Source organism: Larimichthys crocea, chromosome I (assembly GCF_000972845.2).
Source record: "Larimichthys crocea isolate SSNF chromosome I, L_crocea_2.0, whole genome shotgun sequence".
NCBI classification, from domain to species: domain Eukaryota; kingdom Metazoa; phylum Chordata; class Actinopteri; family Sciaenidae; genus Larimichthys; species Larimichthys crocea.
The window spans coordinates 36,404,915-36,420,827 of NC_040011.1; the positions used below are offsets into that span (position 1 = coordinate 36,404,915).

At 39.8% G+C, this 15,913-nt stretch overlaps 1 protein-coding gene across 1 annotated transcript; it reads left to right on the forward strand.

Moving 5' to 3' along the window:
* Positions 1 to 368: 368 nt before the first annotated feature.
* gfpt2 (glutamine-fructose-6-phosphate transaminase 2) lies at positions 369 to 15,720 on the forward strand. Its single transcript, XM_027286223.1, has 19 exons — positions 369 to 548; positions 1,702 to 1,809; positions 2,634 to 2,741; positions 3,057 to 3,182; positions 4,054 to 4,112; positions 4,980 to 5,114; positions 6,187 to 6,248; positions 7,848 to 7,927; positions 9,991 to 10,081; positions 10,239 to 10,402; positions 10,747 to 10,842; positions 11,118 to 11,215; positions 11,340 to 11,460; positions 11,694 to 11,851; positions 12,067 to 12,181; positions 12,358 to 12,485; positions 12,645 to 12,812; positions 12,984 to 13,145; positions 14,612 to 15,720. Exons 1-19 carry the CDS (start codon positions 542 to 544, stop codon positions 14,654 to 14,656), a joined length of 2,031 nt encoding a protein of 676 aa, XP_027142024.1. The 5' UTR covers positions 369 to 541; the 3' UTR covers positions 14,657 to 15,720.
* The last annotated feature ends 193 nt before the right edge of the window (positions 15,721 to 15,913 follow it).

The following is a 15,913-nucleotide window of genomic DNA, read 5'->3' on the forward strand; positions in this document are numbered from 1 at the left end:
TCATACATGACTCATAATCAGTTTACACAATAGTTCCAGTGAACGATGAAGTGGGATCCAAAGAAACTGCGTGTGCAGTTACACCTTCATTTTCTCCCTCATGATTAAAATAACAAACACATGGCACAGGATTTGTGCCATTTACAGCCTGATTCTTCATTCACAGCTTGAAGATTAGTGAAAACAATTCATGTTGACGCAGATAAGTAAGGACCAAACCATGAGCAAATAAAGGACGAAAGAAAGACAATGGTTGATACATACATGTCACAAGACACAAACATACACGTGTGTTATTGATGACTTTGACAAATAACGAAAAGAATACGAAAAGAAGCGGAGATACCTGTCAGCGGGACGGTGTGCTGACAGGTCAGAAGGGGGTGGGGCCGCCTCCCACGAAACACAATTTAAATGAATAGTGGGAGTGTGCAGTCGCTCTGGTTTTAGAACGACAGAGGCAGAAGCATCAGTCCAACCGGGAAACTACAAGTCATTTTCTCACAGTGAGGTATCCAACAAGGACGACAAAGCTTGAACCATGTGTGGTAAGTTTGCTTTTTTTTTAATGGAGTTTATGTCTTTTTTAAAATCAGTTGAGATGAATTGCGCGCATTACGCACGGGATCCTTCGGGTGTCCAACGCATTAACAACGATGTCATGCGCCTAACCTTAGCGATACAGCCAGGAGGCACTTATAATATCATATAACTTTGTCATATAATATCACATACGTTTTTGTTCTGATCTTGTTCTGGTTTTAGTGATAATGAAAATCTTTATTCTGAAACGCAACAGTCGGATAAACGTCTCTGTTTTTTTTCTATCTGTGTGGATGCACGGAGCTTTAAACTGCTACGTGTCAGTATTTTCACTCAGTGGTGTAGACGACAGGACAGAGGAGCCATACCCGTATACAAGAAAATGATTATGCAAATTACTGTCACGCTTTCATAAAACGACTCACGTCCAACAGCCAAAACTACCACAAGCTGAACCAGTGCCTATATCACACCCTTTGACAGCCTCACGTGTCCCATCTGGAACAGTAAAGTTCAAAGCCGAGAGTAAATATTTAATAGTAGTTCGGCCTCTCCTAGTGTCTTTAAGGAAGAGGCCAGGGCAGTGGGGAGTGTACAACAGCCTGCCTACCTGGCTGATCCAACACTGCGCGCAATGTGCGCCCGTCAATGGCCAGCTGTGTGGCTGTGGGGAGCAGTGCTGCCCCGAACATTCCTGCACGCACACACACACACACAGCGCACACATACAGGCATTTGAGGACAACATGCACAGAAACCGCAAACTACATTCACAGTTACTTTAATTTAATTTAAGAGTTAGGATGCAACAGATGGGTAACTCCTATTAAATGTAATGAAATGCTATTTCTGTTTTCTTCCCAAGCCCCTTGGGAGTTCTTGTCCTTCTCAAATATATTAGTGTTAGATGAAGATTATAGAGGATAAACGTAATACAGCTTTACCTCATTGATCAGCCATGTTCTTCCTCAATCATCTATCAGTGAACCAGAACGTGAAATGAATGTTTGTTTAAATTATATCATCCCTAAACAATAATGTAATAATACTTAGTTTATACGATGCCACTGTGCTCTCTGCAGTTGTGTAAACACGTCCAACAAGGTTTGAGCACCTCAGAGGATTCAAGTTCTGTTTCTCTTTCGCCTCCTCTAAAAGGGATCTTTGCCTACCTGAATTACCAAGTGCCTCGCACCAGAAAGGAGATATTTGAGACGCTGGTGAAGGGACTGCAGAGACTAGAGTACAGAGGGTATGATTCAGCAGGTAAGGCACTCAGCTTCACAGAGTTGCCACACACACACACACACACACACACACACACACACACACACACACACACACACACATAGACACACACCTTGCACAAAAGCTTATAGTTCTCCTTGGCAACACCAGTGCGTCATGGCCTCAAAAATACATAGATCAAGGTAATGCTGGACGGCATTAAAAACATTAAGAGAGTTTTAATTTAATTTAATGTAATACATTTAATGATCTAGAGTTAAATCACTGTAATCAGCCCTGAAATAAATACACACATGAATCACGTTTAACCAACAGCCAGTAAATACTGTTGGAGTAGTACTTTAAGGAGTCAAAAAAAAACCTGATTTTTTAAAACAACTTTAGTCATAATTCTTGTAGTTCTTGGCATACATTTTAAACACATAATTAAAATGCTCTTGAATTGAATGAAGAGAAACTTGTACTGTATGGCAACTAACACCCATCACTCATAATACTGGTTATCATGCACACACCTTTAATCTTACAGACATGTTGCTTGTAGTAAAGTATCTTAGCTACCACTGCATCTTAAAAAAAACGTCAACTCAAACTTAAGTCAACATCCTGTCACCTTGACATTTAATTAAGTCCACACACACACACACACACACGCACCTTGTGGTTTCCCATCCTATTTGATCAAGCTGAAGTCACACAATTGATGTCCACACATACAAGCAGACATACACCCACAATAGCAAAACCTCCCATACTAACATCTCACCTCTTCATATTTAAGGTGAAGGGCTTACACCTCACTGTAAAATAATCTATTTTGTTCTCTTCCTGTCTGTTTGCAGGTGTCGCCGTGGATGGCCCCAGCAAGACGACCACTGACATCAATGGCAGCACCATCTGTTTGATCAAGAAGAAGGGGAAGGTCAAGGCTTTGGACGAGGAGCTATACGGTGAGTTTATGCACATTTAATTCGTATTATTCATGACAGATTTTCTATGTAGGACTTAGTTTCTAATGTTTGTCGCTCAGTATTTTGATTTTGATATATTGTTATATAGTCCTATTGTCCGTTTAGCTGGTTGAACATCTTGTGCTGCATTAATTATTAATTATTCATGCCAGTAAAGTAATAATTATATATAATTATTGGGAACTAATGTGACTAATGTGTGAAGTATGCAACAGGAATTCATGATATATCTCACATTGCATTAAATCATCAGTCACTATAATGTTTTACCATTATGGTATTTTTCTTGTTCAGAGAAAGACTCGCTGGACCTGGATGAGGAGCTGTGCACACACTTTGGCATCGCTCACACTCGCTGGGCCACACACGGAGAGCCAAGCGCTCTTAACAGCCACCCTCATCGCTCTGACAAGGATAATGGTAATATGTACAAATGTACTTTCATGCATGCTTACATAAATCTATGTAAAACTACTATAAGAATGTCAATATTAATGACTGATTCAGGTGTCATTTTACAAAACAAGAACAAAAACAAACACATAGACATGACAGGGTAGAGCAAAATAAAACTGCCAGCTCACAGAAAAATACACATATGCATGTCAGTCAGTACAGTGACTGAAATGACCACAAGTGGATTGAGAGTCCATGAAACCAAGACAAAGTGAGGTTGAGGAAGGCCCAATATGAAGGCGAGAAAAAATTCAAAACATGCCATCTGACTAGTCACAGGTACCAGAGACAGATATATTCTGTCCAGTTTGGTCTTTGAAAAGTGCAGCCAGTGAGCTGGTTTTAACTAAATGTGTTGAAGTCTAGCATTGATAGAACATGCTTTGATCCTCGCTATCCCTTTCACCCATAACTCATCTGAAATCTCCTTACCAGTATGCTTAATCCATGACTCTTTAATGTGGAGAGAAAGGGTTGCCAGGGAGAAAAAGGACAGAGGCCTCTCCTCTGTCCAGCCATGTACAGCTGGAGCATGATTACAGTGAACTCATACTCTGACATTACAGGCCCAAAAATAATGCCAGGCCATCTTCAGCTATGGACTTCTGTAAGTGAGCCTCGGAGAGTGGAGGAGTGTTTGTTAGCCCAGATAAAGGGTAAAACGTACCATCTTATTATTATTAACATGCCCTAAATGCCATTAGAGTATGAATCCAAATGAACATAAGAGAGAACATACAGGTGGTTTTATTACAACTCCACTAAGACTAGTTGATTAGTTTGACCTGCTTTAGATCTTTTGGCTAATATGTCCACTTTTTCTGCTTTTTTTCAGAGTTTGTTGTTATCCACAATGGCATCATCACCAACTACAAAGAGCTGAAGGAGTACCTGGTATGTCACCTTATTGCAGGAATGTCTCTACAAACAAGTACTAAACAATCTTCCTGCACACCCTGTTCTATAATAAGTAGTATGTACAGCCTGTTTTGCCTGTCTACTCCATAGGTAACCACTACAAGCAAATGGCCTGCAAACTTTGTTGTAAGATAGAAATCATTAGTAGCATGTATGAGGAGTAAAAAAAAAAAAAGTTTTGTTTTATCATATCAGCTGCCAGCATTATAACTATCTATTGAGAAACAGTATTCACTGATACTGTATCTGTGTTTAAGAGGTGACATATTGCCACATTTTCATGTTTCATGTACTTTCATGTTACCACTCTGCAAGACACGTGGATATAAAATGAAGGAAGGATCTTGTAGTAGGAGATAGTTTTTAGTTAAAATAGCACAACTTTTGGCTGACAACACTACTGAAGTCTGCTGTTCAACTGTGTTGTTCGTGTGTTATATCAGCACTTTAGCAGATAAAGCACCAAAGAGCTTGTCTGGTCAATGCAGGACATTTTCATTTAATTACATAGGTAGTTGTTTACACAAAGCAAAGATATCAGACTGATAGGATTAATAATAAATAGATGATTAGCTAAAAGTTGTAGTTTGTTGTATTTCCTAATTCTTTCATCTGCAGCATACAGATGGTTAACTTACAACCTTTGTTTCTGTCCAAGGTTCTTGGCTACAGTTTCATATTTTTGCAGCCCTGCCAGTTTTTACAGCATGTAGTAAACGCTTTGTCACAAAGCTTAAGCACCCGAAAAGACACAACCTGAATAAAAGATTCAGATGACTGACAACATAACATCTGGGCATTTATGTTTCTATTAATACAAACTGCATCTTGTACTTTTCTCAGATCACCAAAGGATATGAGTTTGAGTCAGAGACAGACACAGAGGTGATCCCCAAATTGATCAAATATGTTTATGACAACCGAGAGACTGACAACGTCACCTTCTCCACCGTGGTAGAGAGAGTCATTCAGCAGCTGGTGAGTAGCTCACACACAGCAGCCCATGTGCCCTGCACTGTCTGCTGCCATGATACAAAAACACACCGACCCCACTTTACAGTAGCACAGCTTGTGTTTGCATGCAAATGTTTTTGTTTTGTAATAATTTTACACGTTTTTCTGCTTTTATTTCTTTCTTCTGTTGATGACGCACCACAGTTTATTGGCTTTTATTTTTAATTTCGGCTCTATGTTAAGGGATGGAAACTTTTATAACCAGCTTCCTGGTAACCATAAAGTGTAACATCATGTAGCTTAGCGCCATAAAATGTGTCATTGAGTGGTCATACACACACACACGCACACACATTCATTTGCTCATTCTGCAATGGGCGAAACTGCTCGAATTAAAACTTTGTACACCATCACAAAAACAAAACTCTATAGCAACCACCCAGCAGCATCACAGGTGACATCATCACTCGTAGAAACATGTTTTTTCAGCTGAGATTGAGCAAGCCTGTCTTTTCCATTGTATGACGTTCCTGCTACAGAGCTTCACACTTTTGGCTTTCTCCTCAGAAGAACAGAGGAGGCAAAAAGCAGCCATTTTGGAGTTTGAAGTAATGGGAACCAGATAGTTAAACCCACTAAACCGCCTTACGACCATGACACCCTCCACTCGCCTCCTCCTCCATGCATATCCCCCCCACTTTCAACACCACACACAAACACACTCATAGCCAGTTCTGTTTCTAACCACCACAGGCAGCATTGCAGTCAGTGCTTTCGAAACACAGCTGATGTTATACAATAGAGGTCTTATTTCTCTACAACACCCCCTCTTCTACTCCTCTACTTCCCAGCACTCACCCACACCCCCACCACAACTGCCAAACCCCACAGGGCCAGAAGAAACATTTGTTTGTGTTCAGAAAATGTTTCTCTTAAAGCGCATACATACTTTCCAGCAATACAGGATTCACTCGACGCTTTCAGTTCTACATTTCATAAAGTTTCTCCTCCTCACCTCTCACAGTCTACATCATCATTTCAGCCTTTCATCAAGGTAATGTAAACTCAGTGTTTCCCCTGCTTCTTTCTATCTCAGGAGGGGGCCTTCGCTCTGGTGTTTAAAAGCCGTCACTTCCCTGGAGAGGCTGTGGCCACTAGGTTAGTGCACACACATGGGCACACACACACACACACACACACATATGTGCGGTGAAGCAGACTCACTGGGAATGAGTCATCCCGGCTATTACCACTGTGAAGCAATCACAAATAGGATTTTAAGGAGACTCTTTTGATTCAGTCACCCTTTTCACGTGACATGCCTTGCTTATGATAAAAAGGCAATTGTGCTATTATTCAAGCGCATGCGCTGATGTGTGTAAATTCCTGTCCGCCTGCATGCGTCAGTCCTATCTGCGTCTTAACACCCAGGCATAGAGGGGAGCAGAGCAGAGGTTGAATTCAGGTTCCCCCTCTCCCTCCCGGGCCTCTGGGCTTTTGGCCCTACGTTGGCTTCTCTGTGACTCATTAACGGAGAGACTAGAGAGTTTCCTGTTTCGTCTCTGGGAAAGGCCCCAGCAAGAAAGACTCCTCGGTAATCACTTCTCATGATTTTATTTTATTTTACGCCTTTCCTGGTTCAATAAACTATCATGGACTGGGTAAAAGGAGAGTAAGAGAGGAGAAAAGGAGGAGGGCAGAAGCACAATGAAGATAAGAAGGCATTTACTTATGATTTAATCTTACATGTTTCCTGGCAGTGGCATTGTTAGCAAGGCTGCTTTCTGGCACCCACTCCTAAAGTCACTAAAGTCATTTGTATATATAATATAATATGTTGAATTGCATTGTCTCCCAGGACAGATCAACCTCCCGCCAGGACTTTTATTTTTTTCTCAGCTTCACTTACTGTCTTTTAATCATTGTTCTTCCATTGTCTTTCTTTCCGGCACTCTCTCTTTCACTTCATTACTTTTTTGACATCCCTTTGCTTTGCGTCCCTCCCTCCCTCAGGGCAAATATTGTAATGGATAGCGACCACATGTTTCTGTTTGCAAGCCTCCCTTTTCAAGCCTCACATCCTTCAGCAGTCTTACGTCAGTGTAGCCGAGCCCTAGAGAGAAGGCTAAGCAGAGAGAAAAGATGTATCCACACAGAGAAAGAAAAGAAATAAGGAGAGGCCTTTTGGACACAGTTTCTCAACAGAGGGTGTCATAATAACTTTCCATGAAGAGGTTTTGTCTGTGTCACAAGATTGTGTGTTTCTATTTAAAGGTTAGTGTCCTTACACCTTTCTGTATCCACAACCAATAAGAGAAGCCCACATGATATCAGAGGCCAACAAGGAAGCAGTGACTCCCTCCAGGATCTGTGAGCAAATCCTAGAGGGGTGTGGACCAACTGATTTACCTGTGTAATGTTCAAGATTACGCAGTTTAGAGGAGGATTGGAATAAGTGGGAGGATGTCTGAGCTCCTGTCTGCACAGGGACAAACTCAGTGCCATGATTTTGTGAAAGAGTGATATGAAACTATTGTGAGAAGAGGCCTGGGAGCAAGTCAGGAAAGTTATGTTTTGTTTGGAATAACACAGTAGGATAGGATGTCAGGTGACCTCAACAGTGAAAAAGCACCATGTGAGAGTGTGTGTATCTGACATTGTTATGTGCCTAATCCTCTCCTGTCTCCAACCTCACCCACACTTTCTCTCCCTCTTTCTCTCTCCCTCTTTTCCTCCCCTTCATTCTTGTCCCGGCAGGAGAGGAAGTCCATTGCTCATTGGTGTGCGAAGCGAGCACGAGCTGTCGACTGAAAACATCCCCATCCAGTACAACAGTGGTGAGCTCTGTTCCTCTCTGTCTCTGCCATTATCCACTTACACTGCACCCTAAATCTCTGCATAAATGCACACTCACACCCAGATATACCGTGTTGTACACATATCCACAAAGCATGGGCAAACTAACTAAATGTAGGAGCTATACACCTGAGTGAGTATTCTGAATTTAACAGCACATTAAATGATCTACGGTATCTGTGTTTCTGAGCTGCAAACTCCAATAATCAAAGGGATTTTGACTTTAAAGCTGCTTGTTTATATGAAAATGGACCATTTTGATCAGACTGACTGCCTGAATGGGAATTTATGAAATACTCCATTGCGCAACTCTATTTCATTACCGCTTAAAAACTAGATTTCTGTGTGGAAATATATTTCCACATGTTGTAAAACCACTTTTAAACACATCTTTATCAAAGGTAAAGCAGGCAAAGAGCTAACTCAACAACTGCATTACTGCATCTCTTAACACTGTCTGACTTCTGCAGTCTGTCTGTTGGCTCTTGGCCACAAACTCATTCATTCCTACTCGAGCTGGAAATCTTGAAAATAGGTCATGGATATATACTTTGAAGTAAGAAAAAGATTCATTTCCTAAAACAGCTGGGCACTTTAGTTTTGTTTTTTGTAGAAAACCCAGGAGTAAATATTTGTTGGGGCTATTTTTAGCCACAGATATCCTGTGTTGGTGAGTATTTACAGTAGCAGGACTGTGTATATGGGATCAACTCAAAATAAACTACAGTGCCTGCGTTCATCGTAATGAAGGAACATGTGCGAACAAGTGCACCAGTGTGGCTCATTCAAGTGTTTTTAATAGTTTTTGGAACAACAATGGAGCTCTTAAACCATGTGTACTTGTTAGTTAAGATAAATTCATTTTGGTCCTTTCATGGATCACTTCAATGTGCTATAGGTTTCTGTTTCAGCAAGATATGCAGAAAATAGCATCTACAGATGCTTTAAAACACGTATCCCACCAAGGCAGCATATTCTCACTTTTCCCTTCTTCTTGGATTACAGTGTAATATTTCTATAAGCATATTGATTTTTTTCAGATGTACTGTAACATATCCACATTGACTCAGTCAAAGTGATGCTCTAGGCTAACTGTAGAAGTAATACAAGATGTTTTGTATTTCAGTTATTTATTGCAATAATCAAAAGCCATTTGCGGGATTTCCGTGTGGAGTTTTAGAGGTTAGTCGTCCTTTGGAAATGAATTTGATCCTCAGTCCTCACGTTCAGAGGTAAAGAGACAGAGCTTGAGAGTGTACAAGAGAAAATATCTCTTATAATCGGACAGATATACCTTTTAATTAACTTAACCGAGAGTTATGATCATTTATTGTGAGCAACACCCTACCCTTTTTTTTTGCTTCTTCGTCTTCTCTGTGCAGATACAGATAAGAGAGTGTGGCTTCACTCTCTTATCTGTTTACATAAAATTTATGGTTCTTAATGGCTCAAGTGAGACCAGTCCAAAGACCAAAGCAGAGTTAGGTTGTTTGGAGCCAAACAGGGTGTGTTGTTTAAAGGGCTAAAAAAAAAAATCCTGTTTTTCTTTGACCCTCTCTTTTTATACTACACGCCTGCTATATTGTTTAAACAATACATAAAATATTTTAGCAAGATGACTTAATAAGAGTAAGTACTTATTCACTTAAAGTAATCTGGAAGAAACCTTTAAAATTAGATTTTGCTGCTGCTAAAAGAATTTGAAAAAAACTTTTACACCCTTGAATGGGTTAGTATAAAGAGATATGCATCAGATCTTGTTACAAACAACATTCAACCGCTTCATTGATAAATCAGTGTAAAAGTTTATGCATGCATACACATGCTCTGTCTTGTTGTAACCGCTACGCTGAATCATGAAGGTTTGGTCAGAGGTAGAACATTCACCAGAATTTCATGACAAGGCAAACTTGATTTAAACAGCAGTGACTTGACTACATCTGGAAAGAAAAGAATTCAAGTGATGAGCACATCTTGATTGCTTTAGTCGCTCAAAGTCACTGCGCGACTTCTGACCCCTGACCTCTGACCTTTGACCCTGTAGCTCACTTCAAGGATGGAGTCCAGGAGAAGAACAGCCATAACTCTGTGGGGGATGGAAGGGCTGTGGAGTATTACTTTGCCTCTGACGCCAGGTGAGATACACTGTATCTGTGTTTTGTGGTGAATCCAGTATACAAGTCATTTGGGTTACATGAATAATGCAACTCACAGTTCCCTTTGTAGACATCAGACTAGTGAATAGCATATTTGATATTTAATCACATGTATCAATCTTTTCTGTACCCACAGTGCCATCATTGAGCACACCAACAAGGTGCTGTACATGGAAGATGACGACATTGCAGTGGTGATCGGTGGGAAACTGTCCATCCACAGGGTGAACAGGCGGGCTGGTGAGGATCCAGTGAGAGCAATCCAGACCCTGCAGATGGAGTTGCAACAGATCATGAAAGGTCAGATAATAAAGTGAAAATGAGAACGATGCATTATTTAATTTGATTACAGACGAGTAGTTCAGTTTAAAGGGAAATTGTTAAAACATATAACAGATCAACAACACAGCACTGAATACACTGTGAACAGACTGTATGAATGCATGTTGTGACGCCAATCAAGTCTAGTCTGTAGCTTATACCTGCTCGCCCTCTGCTGGCTGAACGTGAAAACACACTACTGCTGTCTGTCAGTGTATTACAACACAGACCATATCGTGTCTGTTTTCTGTCAGTCTTTATCATATGTCATAGGTAGCATTGACCAATAAATCTAATCTACATTTATCCTCATCCCTTTGCAGGTAACTTTGATTCCTTCATGCAGAAGGAGATCTTTGAGCAGCCAGAGTCAGTAGTCAACACAATGAGAGGCCGGATATGTTTTGACTCCAACACAGGTGACTACTCGTCTTACAGGATGTCCTGCCTTTTATTATATATATGTTATATAAACACCTGAACACCTTGAATGAGCATTAGCAGGAAGTAATTCAGGACATGGCATTAAGGTTTATTTGTATGCAAAATAACAAGGCACTCCTTGAGTAAATTTGTTTAAAATGTGTGCAGCTATTGATGATTGACATGTATTCCCTATGAGGACTTATCATAGGAAACAGCGGCAGTATACTGGTTAACTAATGTATTTGTCTTCTGTTTCCTTTTATTTCAGTGGTTCTCGGCGGACTGAAGGACCACCTGAAAGAAATCAAGCGTTGCAAACGGTTAATCCTGATCGGCTGTGGCACTAGCTTCCACGCTGCAGTGGCTGTGAGTAAAACAAAATTTTAAAAAATTGGGATGGTGATCATTTCATGAGAAAGACAGTCATAGGTCAGTCATTAGTATAAGTTCAAAACATGAACTTAGTGTTTGTGATTTTTTTTATTTTCAGACCAGACAGATCCTCGAGGAGCTGACAGAGCTGCCTGTCATGGTGGAGCTGGCAAGTGACTTCCTGGACCGCAACACGCCTGTTTTCAGAGATGACGTTTGCTTCTTCATCAGTCAGTCAGGTGAAAACATCATAAAAACCCTGTCCTTACAGTCACTGGTTTAGTATTTTGTTCCTAAGACAATTGTGACCATGAAATTGGCTTTAAAGTGAAATTTGCTTCATGTCGTCAGGTCCTGTGGGAAGCCTGTTGGCAGTATCATTACCCATTTATTTTCCCCCTCACAACAGTGGCTTTATTGTGCTGTAATTCTGCACACTAAGCACGTCTTTTCATTTCCTCTGCTCCCTCAGGAGAGACAGCAGACACCTTGATGGCGTTACGCTACTGCAAGAACAATGGTGCTCTGACAGTTGGTATAACCAACACTGTGGGCAGCTCCATCGGTAGAGAAACAGACTGTGGAGTTCACGTCAATGCTGGGCCTGAGATAGGAGTGGCTAGCACAAAGGTATAGTTCATGCCGTATATTATACATATTTATCTAACATCTTTTCAGAATTGGCATGCTTTTCATGATTCGTAAGTATTAGCAACATAATTAAATTTCATGATAAAATTTGTCTATTTAAACGCTACACGATGACACAGCACTGTGTCATTTGCTAGATTCCCTGCTCAGCACACCTTTGGGTTATATGAGTGTTTCTTGTGCGTGTGATTCAGGCCTACACCAGTCAGTTTGTGGCCCTCATCATGTTTGCCCTAATGATGAGTGAGGACAGGCTCTCCCTGCAGACGAGAAGACTGGAAATCATCAATGACCTCAAGGTGCTACCAGGTCAGTAGAACAAACTAGAGTAAATCACAAACACAGTCTCTGGAGTCTCAGTATGAGCACACAGCATTCTTTTAAATGCCACTGACAAATGAATGCTTTTGTTTAAAAAATATGCACGCATATTCTCACTGTTACTTACCTCCATCTCCACATCACTCATCCTTTTACTCTCCCAGAGCTGATAAAGAAGGTGTTGAGTCTGGATGAGAAGATCAAAGCTATCGCAAACGAACTTTATCAGCAAAGGTCTCTTCTGGTCATGGGAAGAGGTTTCAACTATGCGACTTGCCTAGAGGGGGCACTGGTGAGTGGAGAATTTCACACTCAAAAAATCTGCAATTCACATCTCCTAGAATAAGAAAGTAGAAACATCAGATGATGTAAAAGTTGTAATTTCTCTCGTGCTCTATGTGTTATGTCATCATCATGCTGAGCTAGCTCTATTCTCATTATTCCAATGCAGAAAATCAAGGAGATCACTTACATGCACTCAGAGGGCATCCTGGCTGGGGAGCTGAAGCATGGTCCTCTGGCACTTATAGACAAAGACATGCCAGTCATCATGATCATCATGAGAGACGGCTGCTACACAAAATGCCAGAACGCTCTGCAACAAGTCACTGCCAGATCAGTAAGTCATGGAAAACCATCATCTACATGTAATAGACCTGCATGCATTGAAACATACACCTGGATGCATTCACTTTCACACAAATGTCACAGTCTGACTGCAACAAATGTAACAAGATGAACCGACTGGCTGACTAATGTTAATGCTCTTGCTTGTTGCTCTCTCCATCAGGGGCGGCCCATCATCATTTGTTGCCAGGACGACCCTGAGATGACTAAGAACGCCTACCAGACCATCGAGTTGCCACATATTGTGGACTGCCTGCAGGGCATCCTCAGTGTCATCCCCCTGCAGCTCATGTCCTTCCACTTGGCCGTTCTGCGAGGATTTGATGTAAGCAGTCCACACACACACAAGCTATCTGTGCAACTTCTCTATATAAAACGGTCTTTTTCACTACAAGTATTTTTACTTCAGCATTTGTTCTAAATAATAAAGTATTTAAGTGCTTTTTATCTACCAAAAACCTAAAAGAGATGTGCAAGACATTTTGTCTGCTAATTTGATTACTGATCTGATTCCCAGAAATGAATTTGATTATACAGACCATGAAACATTAGATCATTATCTGTCATGTAATCTTATCAGGACAAAATCATCTCATTGAAATAAAGTGTCACGTCTAAATACTGTAAATGTCATTGGTCAGGTTTTACTGAAAAACATTATTACTACTATTATCACTGTAACTGACATTAATTCACGTTTTTATCATGTGATTTTGAAAAGGCCAGTAAATATGTTATAATCATCATCATAATGAATATTATGCTATGAAATGAACAATATTTATTTATCTATACCAAAATTTGAATGCACATATATTCTAAAACACCTTGTGCTTGTATCATTTACTATTTTTCAGGTACATCCATTTGCATATGTAGTTGATATTGTTGCATATTAGCACTTGAAGTAGTTCAGCTTATTTGATGAAGATCCTTGCCATTCTTAGGCTGTATCCACGTGGTGGATGTAGGCTGCTTTGGATAAAAGCACCAGCTAAGTAATGTAATGTTATTTTACTGTCATGCTACTGCACTGGGCAGTACAACATGCTGTATAGCTCAGTGTGTTTTTAATTCAACAATAATTATCCTTATAAAAGTATAATTTCAGCAACATGACATGCATCACAAGGCTCAGCAAGGCTATATTTAATCTGCAGAGAATTGATTATTAATGTACAGCGGTTGTTAAATCTAGATGTGTATCTGTATATGTGTGTGTGCAGTAATTTTGGAAAGGCTTGGTTTTATATGTATATTGTGTGTGTGTGTGTGTGTGTGCGTGTGGTGTGTGTGTGTGTGTGGTGTGTGTGTGTGTGTGTTGTGTGTGTGTGTATAGTACCACACACACACACATATATATAATATATTATATATATATATATATAATATATAATATATATATATATATATATGTGTGTGTGTGTGTGTGTGTGTGTGTGCTTTTACATTTGCCTTAAAAGACATCTCTGTCACTAATTTGGATGGATGTCTTTACATAGTTTACAGAGTGTATGCGTTTGGTATTCCACCACTAACATTTCTTATCATAAAGGCAAGAACCTGTCAGTTATTTACGGATCAATGAATTCCATCATTGCCTGCCTCTGTATCACCATTTTTATCCACATTCTTCTTAGCTTGGTGTATGTTTGTTTTAGCGTGTATGTGAATGCACTTTAGGTGACATAAACCTAAATAAATGACAATGTAAGTGTTAAAAATATGAACAGTACAGCCACAGTCATAATCACAGGTCATTTGCTTACAAACTGCTTTCTCTTTTTGCAGGTTGACTTTCCCAGAAACTTGGCCAAGTCTGTGACTGTGGAATAACTACAGTTCAAAACACCCAGGAGAAGAGAAAGGAGGCTCATAGATTTACAGTGCAATTGTACAATTGAACGTTAAATATGTTTGCGTGTGCATGTGTGTGAGTACTTGTGTATGTGTGATATGGTTGGGGTAAAGTAGGGGTGTGTGAATGTGTGTGTGTAAGTATGCAGTTGAGTGGGTATGAGAGAGAAAATAACAAATGAAAAAGGGGGGTATACGGTACAATTAAAGAGAAATGTGAAGTCCGACCAATACACTGCTGAGGAAGTGCCAGTGCCATTAAGGTCTCGCGGAACAATCTATGAAACCAACATTCACACATCCAAAGTGTCATGCTGTGCCTTTTGTCTTATCTCGAGTTGAGCCAAACACATACAACAGGCAGAGCAGAAAAACATCGATATGGTACATTGAAGTGTTTACAGTTGTGCAATATGGGGACCAAATGTGCATTATGAATGTACACAATCATGAGTGAAGTTATTAATTCTCTTCCTGTTTTATGAATTTCTTATGTCTTTTGGGGCCTTCTTACCTCTCTTTGCATTATGGGGAAATGAATGAATTTAACTGTTTTGTTGCAGAGAGTCCTCTGATTTTTGAAAATCTCAATATTGTATGTTTTTTTGCACATTTATACCATCACAGTGCCTTAAACCATAACATTAACCCAATATTTTTAGCAAAAACTACCAGGAGGAAGTTCCTCGATCTAACTACTTATATATAATATATTTTGGCTCCATGTTAGTTCATTTTAATTTAAAAAAATAATATTATACGTCGATTCTGTGTAACAGAATTGCATTTTCCAAAGTCAACTCATTGTTGAATTTTTTTTTTTAAATGTGATTTCTTTATACTCCCTCGTGTCATAGGGTGAAGCATTTCCATAGACATTTTTTTTTTATAATAATGATAATATTCTGTATTTATCTGATTTTTATTTTATAGGGGGCTTCAGAGAGGGTTTGATTTATATCATTAACTCTGATTGTATTTTATACTGTATGTTCTATAGAGAAATGGGCACCATCAATCAATAAATAGATAAAGCATTTTAATTAAAGTGTGCAGTTGTTTTATTTCGTTATGTTTTAAACTATAACACACACACTCCGTCCTGGGAGAGGGATCCCTCCTTTGTGGCTCTTCCTGAGGTTTCTTCCACCTTTTTTCCCTGTTAAAGGGTTTTTTGTGGGCAAGGTTTTCCTCACTCGAACCGAGGGTCTAAGGACCTGTACATATTGTAAAGCC